General features: G+C 42.6%; 1 protein-coding gene across 5 annotated transcripts in view; it reads right to left on the minus strand.

Annotated features, from left to right (window-relative positions):
* The window catches only part of GAK (cyclin G associated kinase), a 652,499-nt gene that overhangs the window by 135,826 nt on the left and 488,852 nt on the right, over positions 1–27,821 (minus strand). For 4 of the 5 annotated variants that reach the window (XM_033916764.1, XM_033916757.1, XM_033916736.1 and 1 more), the window contains 2 exons: positions 21,781–21,974; positions 3,190–3,348 (listed from right to left, as the gene is read on the minus strand). In XM_033916764.1, coding sequence (XP_033772655.1) covers positions 3,190–3,348; positions 21,781–21,974 — 353 coding nt within the window. The remainder of the gene's footprint in view (positions 1–3,189; positions 3,349–21,780; positions 21,975–27,821) is intronic. The other variant, XM_033916747.1, reaches the window with a different exon arrangement.

Consider the following 27,821-nt stretch of genomic DNA (forward strand, 5'->3'; position numbering starts at 1 on the left):
TGACTTCCTATGGAGAAACTCGCTTGAGTACCTGATTGTAAAAACCGCTTGGATAACCTTGATAGGCGGTATATAAAATCCTAATAAACTTGAAACGAGCACTTTGGTTTATGAGCATGCTTCTGGAATTAATTACGCTCGTAAACAAGGTTCCACTATATTACAATATTTCTTAGGTTTATTTTCTGGTTGCTTGAGAGTTCTGGTTGAGTTCTGGTTAACAGAGAGTCTATTGTTTTTGTTGTTTTTTTTTAGAAAAATCTATCTAAAGATTATTTTCTGTTTAAGATAGATTATGGTCCAAAAGTTATTCATCATGAGATAAGGATTAGTTTTTACTTATGTAGCATGAGGCTGTATATTCATGCAATGTTTGAAATTATTCGTAAATACATAGTAACATAGTAAATGATGGCAGATAAAAGACCCAAGTGGTCCATCCAGTCTGCCCAACCATACATGCTCCATAAATTAATTTAGTTTAAATGGTCCTTTTTCTTAGATATTTCTGGGCCAGAAACTCAAAACCCTGCCCAGTATTGTGCTTAGGTTCCATCTATTGAAGTCTTCATCAAAGCGCACTCCAGCCCATCTTAACCATTCCAGCCACCAAAACCCTCCCCCAGCCCGTCCACTACTGAATAGTCCACATATGGTACACAGAACATGCAAGCCTGCCCAGTACTGGCCTTAGTTCCTTCAATCTATACCCATTATTTTCTGATTAGAGATCCTCTGTGTTCATCCCACGCTTGTTTGAACTCTGTCAGTTTTCTTCTTCACCACCTCCCTCAGGAACGCATTCCACGCATCAACCACCCTCTTCGTAAAGAATTTCCTAACATTATTCTTAAATCTACCACCCCTCAACCTCATATTATGCCCTCTGGTTTTACCATTTTCCTTTCCCTGGAATAGATTTTGTTCTATATTAATACCTTTGAAGTATTTGAACATCTAAATCATACTTCCCCTGTCACTCCTTTCCTCTAGGGCATATATATTCAGGGCTTCCAGTCTCTCCTCATACATTTTCTGACACAAACCTCCTACCATTTCCGTTGCCTTCTTCTGGACCGCTTCAAGTCTTTTTATGTCCTTCACCAGATACAGTCTCCAAAATTGAACACAATACTCCAAGTGGGGCTTCACCATCGACCTGTACAGGGGCATCAACACCTTCTTTCTTCTACTGGTCACACCTCTCTATACAGCCTAGCATCCTTCTGGCAACAGCCACCGCCTTGTCACACTGGTTCTTCATCTTTAGATCTTCAGGCACTATCATCCCAAGGACCTTCTCCCCATCCGTGCATATCAGCCTCTCACCTCCCATCCCTTCTGATTTCTAATCTCCAAATGCATTACTCTGAACTTCTTTGCATTGAATTTTAGTTGCCAGATATTAAGACCATTCTTCTAACTTTTGCAGACCCTTTTCCATGTTTTCCACTCCTTCCTCGGTGTCTACTCTCTTACAAATCTTGGTTATCATCCACAAAAAGGCAACCTTTTCCTTCTAACCCTTCATCAATGTTGCTCACATATTGAACAGGATTGGCTCCAGCACCGATCCATGAGGGACTCCACTGCTCACCTTTTCCCTCCCTCCAAGCAAATTCCATTGACCACCACCCTCTGGCGTCTGTTCGTCAACCAGTTTCTAATCCAGTTCATCATTTTGGGTCCTAACTTCAGCCCATCAACTTTGTTCAAGAGCCTTATATGAGGAAACATGTCAAAGGCTTTGCTGAAATCTAAGTAAATTACGTCTAGCATATGCCCTTGATCCAATTCTCTAGTCACCCAATCAAAGAATTCAATAAGATTTGCCTGGCACGATTTACCTTTTGTAAAACCACTATCATGTCCAGCAATTCTCCCTCTTTCTTCCTTTCCCCATATACATCATCTTTCTTTCCCTCTCACACCACACACCTATATATAACAATTCTCTGTTCCTTTTCCCTCCCCCACCAGCAGCATTTATTTCTCTCCCTTCCCACTACTCTACTTGTAGAGCATCTCTCTTTTCCTCCTTTCCTACCGCCCCCAGCCCGTGCATTTGTCCTTCCCAACCCTCTCTCAGTACGTGCAGTATCTGTCTTTCCCAACCCCCTGAGCTCCTCCCTGCCTTCCCAACTCCTTATCCCCTGCACCTAGCCTCTCCCTGCCAGGCTCTGCACCCAGCCCCATCCTCCTACCTCCTCCCAGTCGGTGGCAGCTGATTTCTTCTGCCGCTGAGCGCCAACCAGCAGGAGCGTGCTTTGGCACTGCTTGCTCGGTGCTCAGTGGCTTCTTTGACTGGCTCTCACAAATTCTCGCAATTCTCAATTCTTGTGTGTGAAAACACTATAAATAAATGTTTAGCTTGCTGAACAAAATGGCTGAAAATGGAAACTGTGGATGTAGAGCCATGGTAATTTAACCACATATTTACATTTGGTGCCAAGCATGGTCACATAACCTTATGTGTATGACAGGCACATTTGTTGGTCTTCACAGAAACTTGCTTACAGCAAAAGAAATGAGTTAAGTGTTTAAACCAGCTTGTATGCTTCTGGTCCCCAGTGGTGAACTACAGCATAAGAAAATGGAAATACCCCCAATAATGCTAAATGACAAAGGTGTGTATGTGTGTGTAGGGGAGGTGGGAACACCCTATAGAGAGGTACAGCATAATTTTTGTAAGGTCAGAACAATTTATACACACATAAAATGACATCAGACTTCAACGTTCTTAACATAACAAACAGCACAGAACTGATTAAAGAGGTAAAATTGTATAAAATACTTCCCTACTAGCATATAATTCTTAGGCTACATGACTCATGAAAATCTCTTCAAGTATAAAACTTGTTTCTATAATGATAAAACAATTTCTATCAAATACTCTAATTCATTGGTTCCCAACCCAGTCCTGGTGGACCACCAGACCAATCGGGTTTTCAGGCTAGCACTAATGAATATGCATGGAGCAGATTTGAAAGCCTGTCACTTCCATTATATGCATATTTCTCTCATGCATATTTATTAGGGCTAGCTTGAAAACCTGATTGGCCTGGTGGTCCTCCAGGACAGGGTTGGGAACCACTGCTCTAATTGACATTTTGAACTAGTTGCAACAATGGTCTTGTGCAAATTAACCTATTATAAAACACAAGAAAACTAATAAATAACTGAAGTTGCCTTGCCAATCCAGCGTACTGAAGAAATTATTTGCATCAACAGCATTGTTGGGGAGATAATCTGAATCAGTGAATTCGCTCTTAGAAGAATGGGCTGAATTCTCCATTTCTTCTTCATATTGAGCTGTAGATCCTGGTTGTCGTGGCAGTTCAGGTTTACCTATTAAATAAGGAATTAAAAATATAAATCACTTAAAATTATATCCAATCATCATTTATACATTAGGGCCCAAATTCTATACATGATGTCAAAAAAATCATTGTCCCAAAAAAATGAGTGCTAAGTACAATTTTATACATGGCATTCTGAGTTGGATATCATTTACAAAATGGCAGCACAGGGATCTAGGCCTAAATTAAGCACAGATTTGGCATATTTTGTAACACTGCATACAAAATCCTGGAATGCCCATGACCAGCCTATATCCTTTCTGTAGTCATGTCTATTGTTCAGATGTGCACATAAGAATTTATGCATGCATCTTTATAGAATATTGCTAATTAGTGCTGATAATTGTTAGTGCCCAATTATCATTGTTAATTATCTTGTAACCAAATTTGTGTGTGTAATTTTGAGTGCTAAATCAGCTGTAAGGCATTTACATTTAAAACACATACTCTATTACAAACAAGGCAGCAGCATTATCCAATACATTATGGGCTCCTTTTACGAAGGCGAGAGGGAGAATTAGAAGGGCTTGTGCATGCGCAGATGCATGCTCAAAGCCGGCAGAGACTGGGAAGAAGATCTTCAAGCGGCACCGGCACTTGTGGGCTGCGTGCCGGTGCCATAGGGGGGAGGGGGGGTGAGTTAAACTTGGTAGGGCTGGGGGTTCCTGTTCTCGTGGAGGGGGTGCCGATTCGAGCGGGGGGGAGCGGTTCTCGTGCCGGTGCCAGACAGGGGGGGGGGGGGGGTGAGTTAAAGTTGGTCGGGCAGGGGGTGCCTGTTCTCACGGGGGGTGCCGGATCATGCGGGGGGGGGGGGGGGGACGGGACTTTGCGAGCAGGGGAGGGGGGGGCAGCGCCCTGCCCTCGGGGGTGGGGGGGGGGTGGGAACGTATCAAAGCGAGTTTCCATTATTTCCTATGGGGAAACTCGCTTTGATAAACGAGCATTTTGGATTACGAGCATGCTCCTGGTATGGATTATGCTCGTAATCCAAGGTACCACTGTAAATATATTTATTCAGGACTTTGTATACCACCTTTAACTACCTAAGCAGAGCAAGGCACGATACAATCTATAACATAGGCATTAGAAAAGAACTACAACTGCAGATAAGACAGAGTCAGTCACACTCAAATCCACAACATACAGATAAAAAGAAACAGTAGCAAGACTGATTGCAATCAGAACATATAAGGTTATCTCTTCAGACCAAACATGCCTAGATAAATATGACTTGATAGCCTTTGTTCAAAATATCTGTGATAAACAAAAATGATTGTTCTGTCTGTCTTAAGACTATGTTTTTAATGGAAGTGTACAACCAAAATGGTAGGAGCCTAGCTGCAGAGTACAAAGTGTTTTAATGCGAATAATAAACATAAAGGGTCTCATTTTCAAAACAAAAAACATCCAAAAAAATGGCACAAGGCAGCAGATACTGACCCAAATGTACTGACCCAAATGTCCAAATTGCTATTTTCAAAACAGTTTTTAAAACATTTTTCTATGCTGGTCATCTGCAAGGCACCTAATTTTCAAGATGACATGTTGGGAGGTATGTTTATGACAGGCCTAGGGCAGGCTTATGATTTGAACATTATTCTGCAATAATGGAACACTGCAAAAATATCTAGAGCGAAAAATGAAAGATTAGAATCTTACCTGGATAATAATATTTCTGTTAATCTTCACAGAAGTCCATATGTTAGGTGATTAATCTCCAGACAAGAACCAGCTTTGCATAAGTGTTGTCATAGAGAATGACATGGGGACAAATTTTTTCCCATCTCCGTGGGAACTCATTTTCCCGTCCCAAACCTGCCCCATTCCTGAAAACTCTGTCCTCATCTGCATAAGCCTCAAATACTTTAAAATCATAAGTGTTCGAGGCCTGTGAGGTTAAGGCAGAGATTACAGGACAGGTTCAGTGATAAAATTTGAGGGGACAGGATGGGGAAATTGAGTTCCTGTGGGGACAGGGATAAATTTGTCCCCATGTCATTTTCTAGTGTGTCACTCACAACTTTCCATACCTCCTTCATTCCCAATGGAATGGAGTGTCCCATTCAGTTCATTGCAAAGCAATTGATCTCAACTAGAATAGAATATAAATGAGGATGGTAACTTCCCCGCAACCATCATGCATATCTGTTCTGCTCTGTAACTTATAAAAAAAACCCCAGTAATAAGAGACATAACATAGCAGCAATAGTGAACCAACCTGCCGTGTGCAACAAGCACTAACATCAATGGAGCCAGAAGATCAACAAATCAGTTATTTATACAGGATTTATTTATGCTTAGCTATCTGACAGGAGAAAAACTTCAGTTCTAGAATTTAGAAATATCCAAGGCAGAAAGCAGGTGAATTAGGATATGCTGAGAGAGATCATATAGACTCCTGTGAAAATTAACAGAAAGAAGATTATCCAAGTAAGAACCTAATCTTTCATTCTGTTACATCTACACAGGAGTCCATACGTTAGGTGACGTACCAAAGCAATGGCAAATGTCTAGGGTGGGACAGAGGAGCCTGACTGCAAGATCAAGGACCAAAAAGTAGTGTCCTCCCAAGGGAGAGACAGAAGAGCCTGCCCTCAAACCAAAGGTCCCAAAAATGGCATCAGAATGTGCTGCCACAACTTGGTAAAAGCGGGCAAAAGCAAGAGAGGAACAAGAAGCCACCCTGCAACTTTCATCAGAATTGTACAAGATTCTTCCCACGATGCAACCACACTTCTCGTCAAATATGATTTAACTGAGATTGGCAGCTGCTTGCGATGGAAGTCACGGAAATGGCCATTCTTTTTATTTTAGTACAATAATTTTTTATTGAGGGTTTACGAGTAAACAATTCTGGAAACAATAAATCAAAATAATATATTTCCATAATAAAAGGAGATTATATACTTACCCTGGTAAGCTCTTTTCCAGTAGATAGGTGAGACATTCTTGACCACAGATGTCAAACTGAACGCCCGCATGGCAAATCCGGCCTGCCTGACCGTTTTATGTGGCCCGCGGTCCGATACCCCCAGTGTTACCTTGTGGCTGGCTCCCTCCTCCTCACAGCTGTAGTGTGCACGGAGCCGCTTGCAGCAGCTCCTTGCTCGTCCCACACGTCATCCAGAAGTATTCCCTCTGATGCTGCAACGTCAGAGAGAAGGCTTCTGGTTCAGGTGTAGGACGAATGAGGAGCTGCTGCATGCGGCTCCGTGCAAACTACAGCTGTGAGGAGGAGGGAGTCAGCCACAAGGTAACACTGGGGGTATCAGACCGTGGGCCACATAAAACGGCCATGTTGGAGCCGGACAGGTTAGACACCTGCCAGAGGGAGGCACAGCATGGAAGGGAGACAAAAAGTAGGGGGGAATGATTTTATTTTCAAGTTAGTGTTTGAATTGTGTCAATTTTGAGTATTTTATCTGCTGTCTATCTTTTGCACTGCTCAGGAAGAATTACATTTATTTCTTTTTCTCTGGGGGTTGTACTGCATGCAGAATCTTGAATCTTAGGGTGGATTTTTTTAATACAGTAAAACCTTGGATTGCAAGTAACTTGGTTTGCAAATGTTTTGCAAGACAAGCAAAACATTTTATTAAATTTTAACTTGATATATAAGCAATGTCTTGCAATACAAGTACCTACAGCAGGGGTGCCCAATACATCGATCGCAATCAACCGGTAGATCGGGAAGGCAACACGAGTTGATCACGGAGCTCATTCCGGGCTCCGTGATAGACTCGTGTTGCTGTCCCGATCAACCTTCCTCTCCCCGACATCCCCCACCGCCGCCTCAAGCTTTGCCTGCAGAAGCATCAGACCGACCAGCATTCCGCTCCCCGTCAATTCTAACGTCGGAGAAGAAGTTCCGGGCAACCAGGCAGCGATTGGCTGGCCCAGAACTTCCTCTCCGACGTCAGAATTGACGTCGTGGAGCGGCATGCTGGTCAGCGCGACGCTTCTGCAGGGAGAGCTTGGGACGGCGGTGGCTTGGGGGCCTGTTCCCCGATGACGGTGGCAGCAGCAAACCTAGTGGCTTGGGGAGGGCAGAGAGAAAGAAAGAAAAAGTTGGGGGAGAGAATGAGGTCTGGAGGAGAGGAAAAATACAGGAGGCTAAGGGAATAAATATTGGATGCACAGTCAAGAATAAAATGCAACCAGATACTGATGAAATTACCAGACAACAAAGGTAGGAAAAATGATTTTATTTTCAATTTAGTGATCAAAATGTGTCCGTTTTTGAGAATTTATATCTGCTGTCTATATTTTGCACTATGGCTCCCTTTTACTAAACTGCAATAGTGGTTTTTAGCGCAGGGAGCCTATGAGCGTCGAGAGCAGTGCGGGGCATTCAACGCAGCTACCTGTGCTAAAAACTGCTATCGCAGTTTAGTAAAAAGGGAGGGGGTATATATTTGTCTATTTTTGTATGATTGTTACTTAGGTGACATTGCTCGCAAACCAAGGTTTTACTGTATATTAGAACTTTTAGTTTTTGGTCCCGTATTTGCATAGGGGTTATCTGTGTTCTGGTAGGAATGAATGTTGAGAAGCATATAGTGTGTTTGTATAGTTTAATTTTGTGGTTAGCCATTCCCTTTATGTGTTAATAAGATTATATTGTATGTATATGGTGTTATAATTAGTATTATTATGGGGGTGGGATCTGGGGCAGAGATTGGGGTGGGTCTGGCCCACGACTTAGCATTTGTTTGGATTTCGGCCCCGTAATGTGATTGAGTTTGACACCCCTATTCTCTAAAGTTGAAAAGGGATAGATTCCGTACAAACATAAGGAAATTCTTCTTCACCCAGAGAGTGGTAGAAAACTGGAACGCTCTTCTGGAGTCTGTTACAGGGGAAAACACTCTCCAGGGTTTCAAGACAAAGTTGGACAAGTTCATGCTAAACTGGTGAGACTGGACTCATTTAGAGCACTGGTCTTGACCTATGGGCTGCCGTGTGAGCAGACTGCTGGGCAGGATGGACCACTGGTCTGACCCAGCAGCGGCAATTCTTATGTTCTTAGACCATAGGGTTATTTCCCTTCACCTGCATGGGCAGCAGAAGAAATCCACTCCAGGCTTTTCACTCCACCTCTAGTGAACTTCACAGGCTAGCTCGGCTCTTTCCATCAGTCAGTATCCAAGCATATAAAGACACTACCATCTGTGATGTAGAGGCACCTATAACAAAAGGCTAAACTATTGTTCTGCTCAAAAACAACTAAACAGTACCATTAACTGCCAACATACGTTTCAAAGGAGCACAGAAACTATTCCCATAACATGTGGACATATTTACAAACTCTTCCTAGCCCCAAAGGACTGACAAGTCTCCTCGAAAAACAATGGAGAAGCATAAGGAGACTCAAATGTGGCACCGAACTCTGAAAGCAGGCACAGCAAAGACAGGGCAGGGGGGGGGGGTCTAGAATGTCTCACCTATCTACTGGGAAAAAGCTTGCCAGGGTAAGTACATAATCTCCTTTTCCAGTGCAATAGGTGAGACATTCTAGACCTTAGGGATGTACCAAAGTAGTGTAATGGGTTACAGGATCCAAGGCAACATGGTAAATCTTGTCAAACAAACCTGATTCAATTTTTTGATTGGGTGACCAGAGCTGGATCAAGGACATATGCTAGATGTAATTTACTTAGATTTCAATAAAGCCTTTGACACGGTTCCTCATAGGAGGCTCTTGAACAAACTTGAAAGGCTGAAGTTAGGAACCAAAGTGAAGAACTGGATTAGAAACTGGTTGACAATGGTGATTAATGGAAGTCGCTCGGTGGAAGGAAAGGTGAGTAGTGGAATCCCTTAGGGTTCGGTGCTGGGGCCGATCCTGTTCAATATGTTTGTGAGTGACATTGCTGAAGAGTTAGAAGGAAAGGTTTGCATTTTTGCTGAAAATACTCCTCCTCACTTTTAAAACAAAAAACTCTAACCAACCGGCGTTTACTCTTTAGCATCAGCCTCCGCCTTTTAACTCCCTGATTTATATGCAGCTTTGAAACATTTAATACTTCTTCTGAAGTGATTCCCTTCCTAATGCAGCAGCGATGACTGCGGGCGGGTAGGTGATTGGGTGGGTGTTTTAAAAGGTATGGTGGCAGGATGCTTTAAAATGGTGTGGCAGAGTGTAGATGTTTAAAACGGTGCTACGGCAGCAGCGGGGGGGGGGGGGGAGGTCAAAATTGTACCTTTGCTCCATAAGATGCACCAAGATTTCCACCTACTTTTGGGTGGAAAAAAAGTGTGTCTTATGGAGCGAAAAATACAGTAGATTTGTAGACCGGGTTATCACTACTTGGTTAGCAATAAGAATGGTACATAAATAAGAGAGAAAAAAAAAGATTAGACCAAAAAATTAGAGGAAAATTAATAAGTGGTTTCCAAAATAATTAGCAAACAAAATTGTCTTTAAAGTTTTCCAAAATTATTTAGAGCCTAGACTCCTTAAAATAAGTGGCAGGCCAATCCAAAGTTCTGTCAAATTAAAGGAAATGACTGACTAAATTTCTGAATAGATTTATTTTTACCCTTAAATGAGGGAAAATAAAGTTTCAATCTTTGAGAACTTCTGGCAAGATGAGATCTGTGAGCATTCCAACACAGAGAGAGAAGAGGAATAAAGAGGCCAAATAAGATCTTAAATGCAAAACAAACACATTTGAAATGGATCCTAAGATGAATTGGGAGCCAGTGCAACTTTCTTAGCAATGGGGACAAATGGTCAAACTTTCTCTTTCCAAAGATCAGCTTAGCAACAGTATTCTGTATTCTGACATCCTTCATGCCGAGACTATGACAACAAAAAAACACTAGCATGGTATCCTCTAAAAGAGGTCCGTACAGAGCACATGCCAGGCCCTTCAAGACCACATTGAGGTCTCAAGACAGGAATGGTCTGTGCAACGGGGATCTCAGTTTGAGAGCCCCCCTCAAAAACCGAGTGACATCCGTTTGAGAAGCCAGAGACAGAAGGTTACTCCGAGCCCGAAAATATGAAATACTGGCTATCTGCCCTTTGAGGGACAAAACCAAAAGGATTTTTTTGAGACCGACTTGCAGGAAAGCAAGGATCGCTGGAATGGGAGCCCTCTCTGACTCTACCTGCTCCTTGGCACACCATAATAACTGAAACGTCTTCCAAGTCTTAACACAAGCTGCAACCATTGCAGGCTTCTTAACCCTAAGGAGAATTGTAACCACAATCTCTGTTTTTTGTCTGTGATCTTGCCCTAACATACTGAAAGTGATGTTTTAGGTGCTTCATTATAAATTTTAAGCTCTTAGCGGAGCTCACTGTTGCACGCCGAAGAAGCAGGTCCTGCTCCTTTTTTTTTTTTTTATTTATAATTTTTTACAACAGTTCTACATCCAGAACAGTTTAGGAATGGAATTTTACAATTCAATAAAGTGAATAACGAAAAAATCTTTACATCATAAACTACTTCCATCTAGCCCACATTATGGGAGGGCTAACTACTTTAAAAACAAAATTTTAAAACAGCAAAACAAGAACAGTAATTTCCCAAACCTAGAAAAAATATAAACTTTATAATTACCCAAGATAAATCTAAAAAAGGAGAGAAAAAAAACCTCTTCTAAACATTTAGGTGTTTCCTTATTTCTCCTCAAAAAACAAATCAGATATTTAGATCTTATGTTCTTTCATATTTAAGAAACTTTCCAGCTGAATTGAGTCCCAGAAAATATATTCTTTTCCTTGCAATTGAACTATGCATTTGCAAGGAAATTTTAAATAAAATGTTGCACCAATAGCCAAAACTCTGGGCTTTAAAGAAAGAAATTATTTTCTTTTCATCTGACTAGGTCTGGAGACATCAGGAAATATTTGTACTACATTACCACAAAATTTTACTTGCTTATTCTGGAAATAAGTTTTCATAATTAAACTCTTATCCATCTCATTAGAACAGGTAATTAATAGGGTGGACCGATTCTGAATGGTATCGAGCGAATCTTCTAGGAATTCAGTGAGATTTAAATCTGTTGATACCAATTGACCCACTCCCTTCTCTAAACCTATTTTTTTCTTTTGTGGGATATAACAACAATTTGAAATTGGTAAAGAATCTGAGTTTGGAAGTCCCAAAATTTCCTTTAAATATTTTCGAAACAAAATTTCTGATGAAATAAGATGTGTTTTGGGGAAATTAACCAATCTCAGGTTCTTCGAACGAAATAAGTTCCCCATATGTTCCATTTTAGAATACATTATCTGTGAATCTTTAATAGCAGAGGTAGAAACCTTCTGCAATGTGGAGATTTGAGCCTCCGAAACCCCCGGACGTTTATCTATAATATTTAAATTAGAATCAACATTTTGAAATTTTTGAACAACCTCACCAGAACATTTTATATTTTGCTTTATAACTGATTGTAACATCCCCTCTACTCTAGTATTAATAAGCCAAATATCCTTTTGGGAAACATCTTGTGGAAACTCAGGTGGCATTGGTCCAACGGCTTCTTCTGAATACGACAAGGCCTTAGGCATAGATTTAAATATAAGAGTTGAAGATTTCTGATGAACTATGTCTTCATGAGTTCCAACTGGAACCACTTCGGTACCATTAACACAGGATTCTTTAGGTGCGGGCGGGAGGAGGAGTCCTTTCTAAGGGACTTAGCAACGCTCCCGAAACAGTGTGTAAATCCCCACCTGGGGTAGATACTCCATTGGATTGTAGTATATGACGATCCATGGGTCCAGGCACTACTGGTGTGGAGCTCTTAGGTTTAACTTTACGTTTCCCCATAACCATGTAAGGGGAATAAAGGTAGAAGAATTACTTACAATTAAAACCCCACTGATAGTACCTGGAAAAGCGCGTCTCCTCACGGCTCCCAAGGGGCAGACGTATCCTTTAGGGCATGCCCCTTTGGCCACGCCCTGCAGCCGCACCGCAGCCACAGCGCCTTTTGTGGAAATCAAAGGCCCCAGCTGACGTCAGTCTCTGGCCTCGATAGTGCCTGTTGGAAACCGGCACGAATCGAGGACTTAGGTAACAATCCAAAAGTACTGCAGGCGCAACTCCTCACGGGTGCAACGGTCCCTCACCAGCACCTGGAAAGGTAGGCAGCCCTCCGGGGAAAGCGCAGCTACAGCGCCTTTTGTGGAAATCAAAGGCCCCAACTGATGTCACTCTCTGGCCTCGATAGTGCCTGTTGGAAACCGGCACGAATCGAGGACTTAGGTAACAATCCAAAAGTACTGCAGGCGCAACTCCTCACGGGTGCAACGGTCCCTCACCAACACCTGGAAAGGTAGGCAGCCCTCCGGGGAAAGCGCAGCTACAGCGCCTTTTGTGGAAATCAAAGGCCCCAGCTGATGTCACTCTCTGGCGTCGACAGTGCCTGTTGGAAACCGGAAGATAGAAAAACTAAAAACTGACAAATCCCCGGGTCCGGACGGAATACATCCAAGGGTTCTGAAGGAATTAAAAGAGGAGATAGCGGAACTACTACAGCAAATTTGCAACCTATTCTTGAAAACAGGCATGATCCCGGAGGATTGGAAGATAGCCAACGTTACGCCCATCTTTAAAAAGGGATCAAGAGGTGACCCTGGAAACTACAGACTGGTGAGTCTGACCTCGGTTCCGGGAAAAATGGCTGAAGCTCTGATAAAAGAAAACATCGATGAACATTTCGAAAGGAACAAACTTCTAATAACCAGCCAACATGGTTTCTGCAAGGGGAGATCGTGCCTAACGAACTTATTGCACTTCTTCGAGGGAGTTAACAAACAAATGGACAGAGGAGACCCCATAGACATCATATATCTAGATTTCCAAAAAGCCTTTGACAAGGTGCCCCATGAACGTCTACTCCGGAAATTGAAGAACCATGGGGTGGAAGGAGATGTACATAGATGGATCAGAAACTGGTTGGAAGGTAGGAAGCAGAGGGTAGGAGTGAAAGGCCACTACTCGGACTGGAGGAGGGTTACGAGTGGTGTCCTGCAGGGCTCGGTGCTCGGGCCGCTGCTATTTAATATATTCATAAATGATCTAGAAACAGGGACAAAGTATGAGATAATAAAATTTGCAGACGACACCAAACTATCTAGTGGTGCTCGGACTATAGAGGACTGCGAAGAATTGCAAAGGGACTTGAACAAGCTAGGGGAATGGGCGACGAGGTGGCAGATGAAGTTCAACGTTGAGAAATGTAAAATATTACATATGGGAAGCAGAAACTTGAGGTACAACTATACGATGGGAGGGATATTATTGAATGAGAGTACATAGGAAAGGGACTTGGGGGTAATGGTGGACATGACAATGAAGCCGATGGAACAGTGCGCAGCGGCCGCTAAGAGAGCGAATTGAATGCTTGGTATAATCAGAAAAGGTATTGCAACCAGAACGAAAGAAGTTATCCTGCCGTTGTATCGGGCGATGGTGCGTCCGCATCTGGAGTACTGTGCCCAATTTTGGTCGCCGTACCTTAAGAAGGATATGGCGTTACTCGAAAGGGTTCAGAGGAGAGCGACACGTCTGATAAAAGGTATGGAAAACCTTTCATATGCTGAGAGATTGGAGAAATTGGGTCTCTTTTCTCTGGAGAAGAGGAGACTTAGAGGGGATATGATAGAAACTTACAAGATCATGAAGGGCATAGAGAAAGTGGAGAGAGACAGATTCTTCAAACTTTCAAAAAATAAAAGAACAAGAGGGCACTCGGAAAAGTTGAAAGGGGACAGATTCAAAATGAATGCTAGGAAGTTTTTCTTTACCCAACGTGTGGTGGACACCTGGAATGCGCTTCCAGAGGACGTAATAGGGCAGAGTACGGTAATGGGGTTTAAGAAAGGATTGGACAATTACCTACTGGAAAAGGGGATAGAGGGGTATAGATAGAGGATTACTGCACAGGTCCTGGACCTGTTGGGCCGCTGCGAGAGCAGACTGCTGGGCATGATGGACCTCAGGTCTGACCCAGCAGAGGCATTGCTTATGTTCTTATGTCACGAATCGAGGACTTAGGTAACAATCCAAAAGTACTGCAGGCCAACGCCTCACAGGTGCAACGGTCCCTCACCAACACCTGGAAAGATAGGCAGCCCTCCGGGGAAAGTGCAGCCACAGTGCCTTTTGTGGAAATCAAAGGCCACAGCTGATGTCACTCTTTGGCCTCGATAGTGCCTGTTGGAAACCAGCACGAATCGAGGTCTTAGGTAACAATTCAAAAGTACTGCGGCGCAACTCCTCACGGGTGCAACGGTCCCTCACCAGCACCTGGAAAGGTAGGCAGCCCTCCCAGGTCCTGCTCCTTAGTGTGTTCCTTTGTACACACCCCGCTACGTTGATTTGTTTTATTAATCTTACTTTTTAGTTTCATTCTTTTTCTTATATTCCAGTTCATTGAGGGCATTCACTGCCACATAATCTTTTCATTTCCTTTTAATGAATAGGTAAGACATCTAACAAATATTACTTTGCGCTCATCTTGTTCAGCTTCTTTAACTTAAAACGCCTCTTCTATTTCTATAGCATTGTTAAATTGTTGTTCAAGTGTTGTCCTCATACAGAATCTTATTCTAAATTATAAATTGGACATATGCTGCTTAACTGAAACATGGTTAACCAATTCTGATGCCTTTTATTTAAATCGAGCAACACCTCCAGGCTATCAATACTATATATGTCATTGTTTTTTGTGTGCCTTGCAGATGGCACAAAATGCTGCTGCTCCCTTATGTGACTAGAAGGTTTCGCGGGTGGAGACCTGCCCCGAAGGGGCGGAGAAGCCCGGGGCTTCTTAGGCGGGGCAAACCTCGACAAAGTAGCGGGAGAAAAACCACCCCCCTGGTCTGGAACCCCGAAAAGTTACAGGTGACTCGGGGGATGAAGAATCACTTGAGGGAACCCGGCGAGTCTTGCGGGCAGTTCCTCGAGAAACGTGGGGAAGCTCAGGCTGGTCAGACCGAGACTGGGTCGAGATCGAGGTCAGAGGCGTCAAAATTGGGACCAGTTGGCTCACCGAGGAAAGCTGCATGGTAAGAATAGCCTTAAGCATGTCCTTGAACATAGGCACTGAGACGAAAGGTGGTTGGGTCTTAGGTGCAGGCGTGTGCTCCTTCGGGGGCGACCTCGAGGAAGAGATTCCCTATGTGAGGAGGCACGCTTAGAGTGATGTCTCGAAGATGCCGACGAGGCTGCACTGGCATGAGACTCGGAAGTAGGCTTCTTTGCTGGCACACCTGAGGAGGAAAGAGGAGACTTACCCCGAGGCCGGAGTCTTCGAGGCCGATGGGGACTTCGAGGCTGAAGCACCCAATGAGGGCGCTGAGGCCGAGCTCGAGGCCTGTCCCGCAGAATCCATGGGGCCAGAATTGGAGAATCTTGGCCACCGTCTGACGAAGAGCCCGCGGTTGCAAAGTCACACAACGGGGGCACGACTCAGTGCTATGCTCTGCACCCAGGCACTCCACACACCAACGATGAGGATTGGTGACGGAGATAACCCGGTTGCACTTAGTACAGTTTTTAAACCCGGAACGAGGCCGGGACATAAGAAAAAATACGGCCGCGGCCCCGCAAGGCCAGGCGGCCAGAGTAAGACCGGGAACCCGCTCAAAAAGGTACGAACCAAAAAACAAATAAAAAGAAGAAAAAACAGATGCGAGCACAGCAACTCAAAAGAAACCAAACAAACAAGCCGCGGTGCAAGAGGGACAACGATATCGCGCGAAGCAAGGGAGCAATGCTTCTGGCTCCACGGAAATCAGAGAACTGAGGACACACTGAGGAGATGCATGCCCTAGACCAGGTGGGAGGGGCATGCGCAGGCCAATTGCAAGCTTGAAGGCCTTCAAGCAAGTCTGCTTGCGAAAATGTCTGCTAGGGGGCTCCATCTGTGACGTCACCCACATGTAGAGAATATGCTGCCTGCTTGATCTGGGGCAAGGGGAAATGTTGGACAAGGGCAGGAGGGGTGCTAGATCATAGAGTGACAGGGGGAAGAGAACAGGAAAGAGAGTGGAAGCAATCTTTGACCCTGAGGGGGAGGAAAGAGAGAGGTGGTGAGATGATTGATCATGGTGAGAGGGACAGAAAGGAAAGTAAGATAGTGAAGGAAAAAGTACAGGAAGATGTCAGGAGAGGAGATGCTGGGCTACAAGAATGGAGGGAGGGGATATGGTGGAAATTGTGGGACTGACCAAGGGACCGGGGTGGCAAGGACATGAATGAGAGGAAGATGACCTCTAGTCCCTCACAGCTGCTGCTTTCCCACATGCGCCTGATGCTGACGGCACAAGTTCTTCCCACTTCCATCATCTGCCCTCTTCTCTCCCTCCCTCCACCCCAGGCAATTCACTGAAGGGGGGCAGGATAACTGATGGAATTGCTTGGGGTGGAGAGAGAGAGAGAAGGGGCAGATGATGGAAGCGGGGAGAACTTGTGCCCTCACCACTGCTGCTGCTTTCCCATATGCTGAATGGGGGGGGGGGGGGGAAGAAGATAGAGTTAGTGAGATAGAGGAGGGATGAAGGAAAGGGGTGGCAAGCTGTGAGTAGACAGTGAAAAGAGGGAAACTGAGGACTGAAAAGTAAGAAAGAATTTAATTTAGATGGAGGCAGGAAATAGAGAAGGAAGAATAGAGAAGAAAAGGGAAGAGAGAAGAGAATTCCCAGAAATGGGGGAGACAGATATCAGATCTGAGTGGAGGAAATGAGAAGAGAGAGACACTAAAAACCACAGGAGGGGAGAGAAGGAGAGATGGAATGAGAGAGATGCCAGACCATGGGGGAAACAGAAGAAAGATGATGGATGCTAGACCAGAGGGGTGGGTGGAGCAGAAGAAGAGATGGCAGAGGGAGGTAGAGATTTTCTGAAAAGGGCAGACACTGGATAGAAGGAAGCGAATGACAAGAAGATGAGGAAAGCAGAAACCACATGACAGAGGTAGAAAAAAAAGTCTATTTTTTATTTTATTGCTTTAGGATAAAGTAATATTTTAGCTGTGTTGATAAATGTTTAGAAATAGAAATGGTGATCCTTTTATTGGACTAATTTTAATATATTTTTGGTTAACTTTCAGAGACCAAATTCTCCTTCCTCAGGTCAGGACAAGATATTGTAACAGCAGTGTACTTTACTGATCTAAGGAAAGAGGGTTTGACCTCTGAAAGCTAATTAAAAAAATGTATCAGTCCAATAAAATGGAATCTTATTTTCAATTTTTTGTTTTATTTTTATTTGTTAATTTGTAAAGTGATTTGTTATTTCTCTTTTTTTAAAATTTACATCTGCTATCTTTATATTTTGTTCAATATTGGGGAATATGCACCACTGTTTCTTCACCCCTAAACTGTACCATTCCTTCAGTTTATAACACAAGGCAGCATGCTGAATGCTTTGCACTGCTCCGATGATCACATAATTCCTATGATCGTAAGAACAGCACAGAACATTCAGCCCGCCAGCCAGCGCTAAAAACCTCTTCCGTGCTTTTGTAAAAAGGGGGTAGGGAGTTTAGTTTGTGATTACTTATTCCATACTGGGTGAGGGTGGTTCTGTGTCCTGTGTGTATGAAAGACATGGTTTTCTGTTAGCGTTGACCAGCCTTGTTTGGCAAAATGCATCAGGCATGGTTCCTGGGAGCACCTTGAATATACCTGATTTGAATCTCCTTATTGGCTGCCTATCTTCTTTTGTTCCACGTTGGATTCTTTGGTGGACCGCTTGCCTTGTTGTTTTGTTACAAATTAACATACATGGAGTGGAACATACTAGAGTAGTTACCCATATGTATGTATTTATACATACATATGGGTTACACTTGGACGACAGAGTGAGGCAGTTGAGAGGAGTTGCAAACTTGGTTATTAATATAGACTTATGTTTCGGATAGTATTAGTGCTTTACAATGCATTTGAACACTTTTATATATGTATGGAAAGGGTTTAGAGTTAAAGTCCTGGGCAAGTAGGTGGGAAGGGAAGAAAGGGGGGTTTTGTTCAGAGATGTTTAGGGGTTGCATAGAAGAAAAACTGTGCACTGGTATGCTAATCTTTGTTTGTTTTGAATTTAAAAAAAAGAAATACAAGTGGAATTAAAGAAGTAAATAAGAAAACAGATAAATGGGGGTGGGACAGGGGAGGGGTAGGGGTGGGGCATGGGCGGGGTAGGGCCAGGGGAGCCCAGCATACTTAGGTGCCTAGGGGCCCTCAAAGAATTAATCCTGCCCTGCCCGTGGGTTCTCTGTCCTGTTGGACTTTTTGGTGTTTATTTGACTACATACATTACTAGACCTAACAAATGTAAATTTTAAACTGTACATCGCTTAGAAGTATGATTAAGCGATTAATCAAGAAACCTAATAAACTTGAAACTTAAACTTGATGGCAATATTATTGATCAAATCTTCTAATCATTCTTTCCAAAAGATTCATACTTTACCATGGAGTGATCATTCTCATTACGTTTTCTTTAACATCTTCTGGTTCTATAATATCTTGCACTCAATCTATTTATAGGTATTTAAATGTTATTATTCCTATTTCTAACTCATTCTCAGTTAAATTTTCTACTTCAAGAATGAGTTTCTATTTGGAATGAAAATCTCAAATCATCTATAGATACAGTTGCTCCGCAACTACCCTACAAACAATTTTGGTTAACTATAATCAGAAATCCATGGTTTACAAAAGATCTTCTGCTTTTCAAAAGACAAGTACGACAGGCAGAAAGTAAATGATGTCACCATCAAACTCCGTTTACAGTGTTCCCCTCCCCCCCGAATTTGCGGTTCGCAAATCGCGGACTCATTCATTTGTGGTCTGCTCCAATCGCTTCTTCCTGTAGAAAAGTCAGGCTACACCAATCAGGAGCTGCGTGTCAAAGCAGCTCCTGATTGGTGTAGCTGACTTTACTACAGGAAAAGGCGGTTGGAGAAGACCGTGAGTGATTTTCTTCAGCTGTGTGCACTCCAGCTGCCCTCTCCTGCCTCTCCAGCTGCACCTCTCCTGCCTTTTAAAGGCCCCCGTGAATTTTGGGGGAGTCCTGTACATTTCTTTCATATATAAAACTGTAAGTTCCTACAAAAAGGCTATCTTAGCAATGAAATCTTATTATACAAATAAAATTTAAAAATACACCAAATATGCCAATCTTATATAAAACTATTAAATCAGTAACGTATCATGTTGCTAAATCTCTTAACTTCACCAACTGCTCAAGATTTAGCTAATTTTTTTTAAATCAAAAGAAGAAACATGATTTCTGCAAATATTGCATATACTCGAATATAAGTTGATCCGAATATAAGTCGAAACCCCCATTTCCCCCGTTAAAAAAAACAGAGTTAAAAATGTTAACTCAGATATAAACTGAAGATTAGAAATTTGGATTATCATGGTGAACCAATCTATAAAAACCGTTCACCCTCCCCCAATCAGCTATCTCATAAGTCAGTAAACATAATACAAATATATGTGATGCTTACATCCCAAAGTTAACATACTTATAAGACTCCTACATAAGAAAATGCAACCACAAACTTAAATAAATGAAGACAAAAATCAAACAAACCTCAAGAAGCCATATGTAGTTCAACACCAGAGAAAGAGAAACAACACACTACACTTTGGAATATAAAAGGAAAGCAGTGAAAATTTACAGTAAAACTGCATTTTCTGTTCATGAAATACAAAATAAAATTATTTTTTCTTTGTTGTCTGGTCATTTTATTCATGTTTACCCAGTTTCTGCTTTCTTCTATCTTTTCTTAATTTTCTTTCCAGGGTCTGCAGTCTATCTGCCTCTTCTCTCATTCCTGTCTTCACTTCCTCTCCTACATCCATCTCTGACATTAACCTTTTCCTTTTAGTTTTCCTTCATTTATTTTTCTATATCTCTATCTGCTTCTACTTCCCCTTTATTTTCACTCTTCTAAAAAGTATCTTTTTTTGCCCCCTCCAGCCAGCATATCCTCCTCCCTCTTTCCTCCAACACTTCATCTCGCTCTCTCCCTCCACCTACATCCAAGATCTTTCCCCATCACCTTTTACCCCTTGCTTCATACAACAGAATCACGAGTCAAGGGCAGGCCTGATATGTGAGGCAGGCAGTAGATTCCTCCCGGCAGAAGTCCTCTATGCTGTTTGCCAGCCACTGGGAGGAGGGGGGAGTGAGGAGTCAGTAGTGCATCTGGATTGTGAGCAGTCCTGCCTTTGGTCCTGCTCTGGTCCCTCTAAATCGGCTGGCAATAACTAAGACAGATGCCGTGGGGGCTGTCGATCTTGCCAAATTGCTATAGACGCTGCCGGTCTCAATCCCACTCCTCAAAATCAGGACGAAACTTCAGATGGGGGCAGGTTCAAGACTGGCACAGCCCTTTAGCGATTTGACAAGAGGGACAGCCTCCGTAATGTCTGGCTTTGTTATTGCTAGTCAGGACCGAAGACAGGGATGCTCACAATCTGTATGTGTCATTGACTCCTAACTCATGGAGGACCGCCGCTGAGAGGAATCACATGTTGGTCTGCTCCTGATCTGCGACTCCATTCTCCACAGCCCAGTAGGCTTAAATTTGGATTTTTTTTTTTATTTTTTTTACTACAGTAGTAGACTTAAATATAAACCAAGACCCCCATTTTTGGGCCATTTCTTTTTGTCCCCAAAATATTGGTTTATATTAGAGTATATATGGTATCTGAAGGGACAATGGCCCAGAATCACTAAAGATAGGGAGTCAATCGCTGCTGGCCGATTCCTGGCCAATTTTAAAACAGTTATTGATTCACTATCATTTTTTGCATGCAAATGATTTGCACAGAGGTGCAAATCATTTGCAAAATCAGTAAAACTGATTTTGCTTTTGTCGGTACAGGATCAGAAGGTTTAGTGAATTTAGCCCAGCCCAATAACCTATTAGGCAAGTTAAAGAGAACAGAGAAGCACCTGAAGGAGTAAAACAAACATTGAATGGCAGCAGAAGTGTTTTGTCTGATTCCTTGGCAAGTTTTCAAAGCTGTCAATTTGGGAAACTCTTTTGTTTGGTGATGATGGATATTACCTGTCTGTGTGGCATCACTGAAGCAGTTTGTTATTAGAGAAAAGCAGAAGTAAAATTCTGTGGGTACCTTTTCCTTGGACAATTTTCAAAGAAAGTATGTTCACACTTTCTCCTTCATAAATGATGCAAAATCTGTGCCACCAAATGCACCTATCTGCAGACTTTTGAAAAATTAACACAGAAAGAGACCATATGCCATTTTACAAAAGGAAAATCAATGAATACAAAATTATATTTTCTTTTTTTCTATGAAACACCAAATTTCCATTTCTTTTGTATTAAGCAAAAGGATCAACTGTGAGCCAACACTGCCAACAAAGCATCGGAAAACACCAAATGTAAATTTTTCTATTATTTCTTTTACCAAATTTAGATAAAATTTCTTGCTGTTCCTCCCGGTTGGAGAAAAGGATCTTGGGGTTCAATCCTTTCAAATTCACATTTTCCCATGGTAGACTTTCATGACTGAGTTTGTCTCGTGGATCCACTTCCACCTCCAGATTCACTTGAAACAAGTCAGGATACTTTTCTCCAATATCACAGGCATCCAAATCATATCTAAAAACAGTTTTTGTTATTAGAATTAAATACAATTCAAAACAGCAGCCTATCATATTTCTAATTCATTATAAAAATAACTATTGAATTCTTGCTGCCAAAGAAAGAAAAAAATAAGATTTTTTTTTAAGTTAAAATAAATGGATTAATGAGTAAAACTAAGCCTGTGCACTAATACTACTCATTAGAAATCAAACTTTTTCTGGCAGCAGCATTCCTTTCATCCTTTATTTCAAGTGTGCAGCTGTTAGGATAAACTTTCAATAACAATTTATCTTCACAACCTACTCAATATAGTTCTAGATTTCAGGCCCTTTCATGGAATTGCTTCCATTTACCTACAGTGACTTAGAAAAGTCTGAAAAACCTTAGAATATTTTCACCTTCTATTGTCTAAAACAATGTATCGCAAACTGTGTTGTGGCTTACTAGTGTGTCTCCTGATATTCCACGTGTGCCAAGGCGCACTGAGGAGAAAGAGATGCGCCAGTCACCTGACTTGGCTAAAGGATGTGATTCTTGTCGAGAGAGGCACGTCCTGTAGGGCCAGAGGTTCTCAACACCCGGTACAGCGCCAGCGCTGCATATCTAGCGATTTCCTATTGCCGTTGCATGTCTCCCGGGACTCCTGCCTTCCTCATCTTCTCTTCCCATACCCGGACCAGCAGCGGCAGCTCAGTGTGCATTTAACTTTGTCACGTAGCTGCCACTAGCATTAGTTTAGATGCAGTTCCATCAGGCAGCCTCGGGCCCTTTGCTAGGCTGGTCCGCTTCAATGATGCAACTTCCTCTTTCATCAGAGGCAGGACAGCCTAGCAAAGGCCCTGAGGCTGCCTGAATTAACCGCATCTAAATTAATGCTAGTGGCAGCTGTTTGAGAAGTTAAAAGCACACTGAGCTGCTGCTAGAGAGAGGTACTGATGGACGGGGAAGAGGGAGAGGTGCTGTTGGACAGGGGGAGGGAAGGGAGAAGAAGTGCTGCTGGACCTGGCAGAAGGGGAGGGAAAGGAAAGGTACTGCACACTGGAGGGGAGGGTGATATGGTGCATGGGGAAAGATCATATTAGTTGTGAGTGGGGTTGGAGAAGGAAAGGAAAGAAAATTGTTGCAGGAGGAGTGAGAGTGATGAGAGAGGGGAGAAATGGTGCAAGGGGAGAGAGCATGTTGGGTTTAGGGGTGGGAAGGAGGGATGTCACTCGAGGGAAGAGGCAAGGAGGGAGTGGAAAACATGAAAAAAGATCTGTAAAAGTTAGAAGAATTGTCTAATATCTGGCAACTAAAATTCAATGCAAAGAAGTGCAGAATAATGCATTTGGAGATTAGAAATCGGAAGGAGCCGTATGGCTGGAAGGTGAGAGGCTGATATATACGGATGGGGAGAAGGACCTTGGGGTGATAGTGCCTGAAGATCTAAAGATGAAGAAACAGTGTGACAAGGTGGTGGCTGTTGCCAGAAGTATGCTAGGCTGTATAGAAAGAAGCGTGACCAGTAGAAGAAAGAAGGTGTTGATGCCCCTATACAGGTCAATGGTGAGGCCCCACTTGGAGTATTGTGCTCAATTTTGGAGACCGTATCTGGCAAAGGACATAAAAAGACTTGAAACAGTCCAGAGGAAGGAGACGAAAATGGTAGGAGGTTTGTGCCAGAAGACGTATGAGGAGAGACTGGAAGCTCTGAATATGTATACCCTAGAGCAGGAGTGCCCATACTTTTTTGGCTTGCGAGCTACTTTTAAAATGACCAAGTCAAAATGATAAAACTAAAAAAAAAAACATAAAGCACACTGTACGCAGAGAAAGTGTTAATTATCATTTGTATTTAGAGGTTTTTTTTCAGAGGTCAAGGCAGATGACTTTAAAATATGCAATGTCACCTCAGTAACAACTATACAAAAATAGACAAATATACCCCCTCCCCTTTTACTAAATCTCGATAGCAGTTTTTAGCGCAGGGAGCTGCGCTGAATGCTCCTCACAGCTCCCGTCACTCATAGACTCCCTGCACTAAAAAACACTATTGCGGTTTAGCAAAAGGGGGCCTTAGTGCAAAATGTAGACAGCAGATATAAATTCTCAAAACGGACACATTTTGATCACTAAATTGAATATAAAATCATTTTTCCTAACTTTTTGTCTTCTGACTGTGCATCCAATATTTATTTATTTCTGTCCCCCCTTTTCTTTATGTCTCTCTTTCTTTCTCTCTCCCCCTGCCCCCCTCTTTAGTTCTTTCTTTCTCTCTCCCCCTGTCTGCCTATCTTTCTTTCTTTCTTTTTTAATTCAAATTTTACACTTTAGACAAGCACTTCAACTTGAACATAGATTAAAATTAAAATACAGGAAACATGGATGGTATCCCCATTCAGGGAATATTTAACATTCATTATTTCGTCCACAATGATCCAAGACCTAAGCAAACAACAAAAGATGGAAATCACACAAATCATTTATCATGACATAATAGAAATAAGAGACTGCTTCCGGCTGCCGGTTCGCTAAACTGTCGGAATCACCATTGGTCCCCTATGGTTTCTTCCCCCCCACTTTCCTTAGCCACAATAAATTGTAACAACTGTTTGGGTTTAAAAAATAGGAAAGTTTTTCCTAATGAAATACAGCACTTAGTAGGAAATTTTAATACAAAGGAAGCACCCAGAGCAATAACTCTAGATCTATAAACTAGAAAGTTTTTTCTTCTCTTTTGCGTTTCACGAGAAATATACAAATTATTGGACCCAAAAAACTTTTATTCATATGTTGAAAATAAGTTCAAAAAATCAAATCACTGTCAAACTCTAAGGCAAATGAAACAATAAGGGTAGTCCTCTCAGTTATTACTTCCAGAGAGCTTTCCAGAAAATTTGTTAAGTTCAGTCCACTTTTATCCAGTTCTGCTGGGTCCTTAGGACTAGAGCTTTCCTATTTCTTTTCCAAAGTAATGTATTACATGCTAACAATAGGCAGTAGGCTTTCTTCTGGTACTAAAAGTACTTCTTTTATGTATTTTCGGACCATTTCCAGACCAGAAATCACAGGAGACTTTGGATAAATTCAAAAACCTGAGATTGTTCCTCCTCTTGTTTATTTTCTATAAATTCCAATTTTCTATAAATAAAAGATCGCTCTTTAATAGTTTCCAATTCCCGTGATGGGAACGTATCAAGCAAGTTTCCCTTATTTCCTATGGGGAAACTCACTTTGATATACGAGTAATTTGGTTTACGAGCATGCTTCTGGAACAAATTATGCTCTTAAACCAAGGTTCCACTGTACCTACAAATTCAAAATGTGGCCCTGCAAAGGGTTTGAGACCACTTAGTGGTCCCAATCCTGTCCTAGATGACCACTAGGCCAATCGGGTTTTCAGGCTAGTCCTAATGAATATGCATGAAGCAGATTTGCATGCCTGTCACTTCCATTATATGCAAATCTCTTTCATGCATATTCATTAGGGCTAGCTTGAAAACCTGATTGGCCTGGTGGTCCTCCAGGACAGGGTTGGAGACCACTGTTCTAGACCATAGGGATGTACAAAAGCAGTCACCAAGAAAGCAAGGGTGGGCTTGATGTGTCAGCTCTTAAGACCAAGGACCCAACCTCCACTCTGTAGAAATTGGCAAATGTGTGAAAAGACCACCACATTGCCACCTTGGAAATCTCCACAGGAGAACCAGATCTAGCTTCCGTCCATGAAGAAGCTACACTCCTGGCAGAAAGTGCCTTAACATAAACAGGGGAAAGTCACCCCACAAGAATGTAAGTGGACTAAATGGCTCTATGGATCCACCTAGAGATAGAAGCCTTAGAAACAGGAGAATCCCGCATAATAAAATGAACTACCATAAACAGGTATTCAGAAAGCAAAACTCTTTAGAGATCCGCCAATAATGCAGAAGCACCCTTCACACATCCAGCTTCTTTAGCAGATCATCCTGAGATTGGAACCAGTCAGCAGAACAATTAGGAAACACACTTCCGGATGGACATGGAAAGCTGAAACCACCTTCAGCAAAAAGGAAGGAATTGTCCGCTTTCAGAACTCAGAGCAAAGGGTGTCAACACAACAACACCTAACATTTCAGAAACTCTACGGTCCCAAGAGAGCAACCATAAAAAAACAGTCTGGAGAGTTATATCCCGGAGAAAAGCATCTCTCAGTGGTTCAAAAGGAGCCCTGGCAAAGCCAAACAGCACCACATTAAGGTTCCAGGCTGGGAACGGATTCTTAACGGGTGGCCAGAACTAAAGATATTTTTGCAAAACCGAACAACATCCAGATGCAACTCCAAAGAGAACTGCCAATCCTTGGATCTAAAACCAGAGAGACCGCCACTGTGAGGCCTTTATCCAGACCCGCTTTGAGAAAGCAAGAACCCGCGACACCTGAACTGAAGGGTCCACCTATTCTTGGCACTCCAGCACTTGAATAGTCTTTTACACCTTAGTGTAAGCCGACACTGTGGACAACTTGGTGGTAGACCTAAGAAGCTTTAGCTATGACAAGCTCCGAACAGCCTTTTTTTTTTTTTAAGGCTGTGCACTAAAGAGCTAAGCCATAAGAGCAAAAACGACCTAACTACTTCATGGCAACCGGGCCTGGGTGAGGTCAGAAAAGACACTTGGACACAGACTGTATGCCACCCACAGCTGCATCAGATCCGCGCACCATGACACTCCATGCAAAGCGGGCGCCACCAGAATGACGTGGCCAGGGTGAGTTGTAATTCTGCGAAGGACCTGGCTGAACAGCAGCCAAGGCGGAAAAAAACATATAGAAGAACCTCTGGAGGCCACAGTTGCTCAAGAGCATCAAGTACCTGGCTTCCAAGCCGGATCTGCAACCTAAGAAGCGTGGAGCCATTTTGCTTTGCACCATGGCCATGAGGTTGAGGCAGGACTGCCCCCAGCGCCTCATGATCGCCCAAAATGCCTACAGCGCTAGGGTCATTCACCCAGAACTCTAGCCTGACGGCTGAGGAAGTCTGTTGGAATGTTGGCTACTGTGTCCACATGCGCCGTAGTCAGCGCCAGAAGAATTTCCGCCCAAAAGAAAAGAAGTCAAGCCTCCTGAGCCAAGGGAGAGTTCTTGGTTCCTCTGATGAATAACAGAGATGACTCACAAATAAACAGATAGAGGAACCAGTTCAAAAAATACTTTCCACTTTCAACGGTGCTCAGAATCCAAGATGGAATGTAAGAACTCAGAGTGGGGGATAACCCCTACCAGAACTCTTATGGTATTTATCATTGCACCATAACTGCTGTGAAAAGTTGTTTTGAATCACTAAATGAAATAAGTGATACTATGTAACTTGCACACTTTCAAATTGCTTATAACGTATGAATGGTTCAAAGGTTAAGTAACTTAGCTGAAGATTGCTGCTAGCGTTAGTTTGGCTGGGTCCTGACGCGTTTCGCCTTACTGGCTTCCTCAGAGAACCCGCAAACAATCTTGCATATTGTTATTTATCCTGGTTTGAAATCAGTAATTTTTCTTTTTCCTGTGAAAAATTACTGATTTCAAACCAGGATAAATAACAATATGCAAGATTGTTTGCGGGTTCTCTGAGGAAGCCAGTAAGGCGAAACGCGTCAGGACCCAGCCAAACTAACGCTAGCAGCAATCTTCAGCTAAGTTACTTAACCTTTGAACCATTCATACGTTATAAGCAATTTGAAAGTGTGCAAGTTACATAGTATCACTTATTTCATTTAGTGATTCAAAACAACTTTTCATAGCAGTTATGGTGCAATGATAGATACCATAAGAGTTCTGGTAGGGGTTATCCCCCACTCTGAGTTCTTACATTCCATCTTGGATTCTGAGCACCGTTGAAAGTGGAAAGT

Source organism: Geotrypetes seraphini, chromosome 1, assembly GCF_902459505.1.
Source record: "Geotrypetes seraphini chromosome 1, aGeoSer1.1, whole genome shotgun sequence".
In the NCBI taxonomy this organism is placed as follows: Eukaryota; Metazoa; Chordata; class Amphibia; order Gymnophiona; family Dermophiidae; genus Geotrypetes; species Geotrypetes seraphini.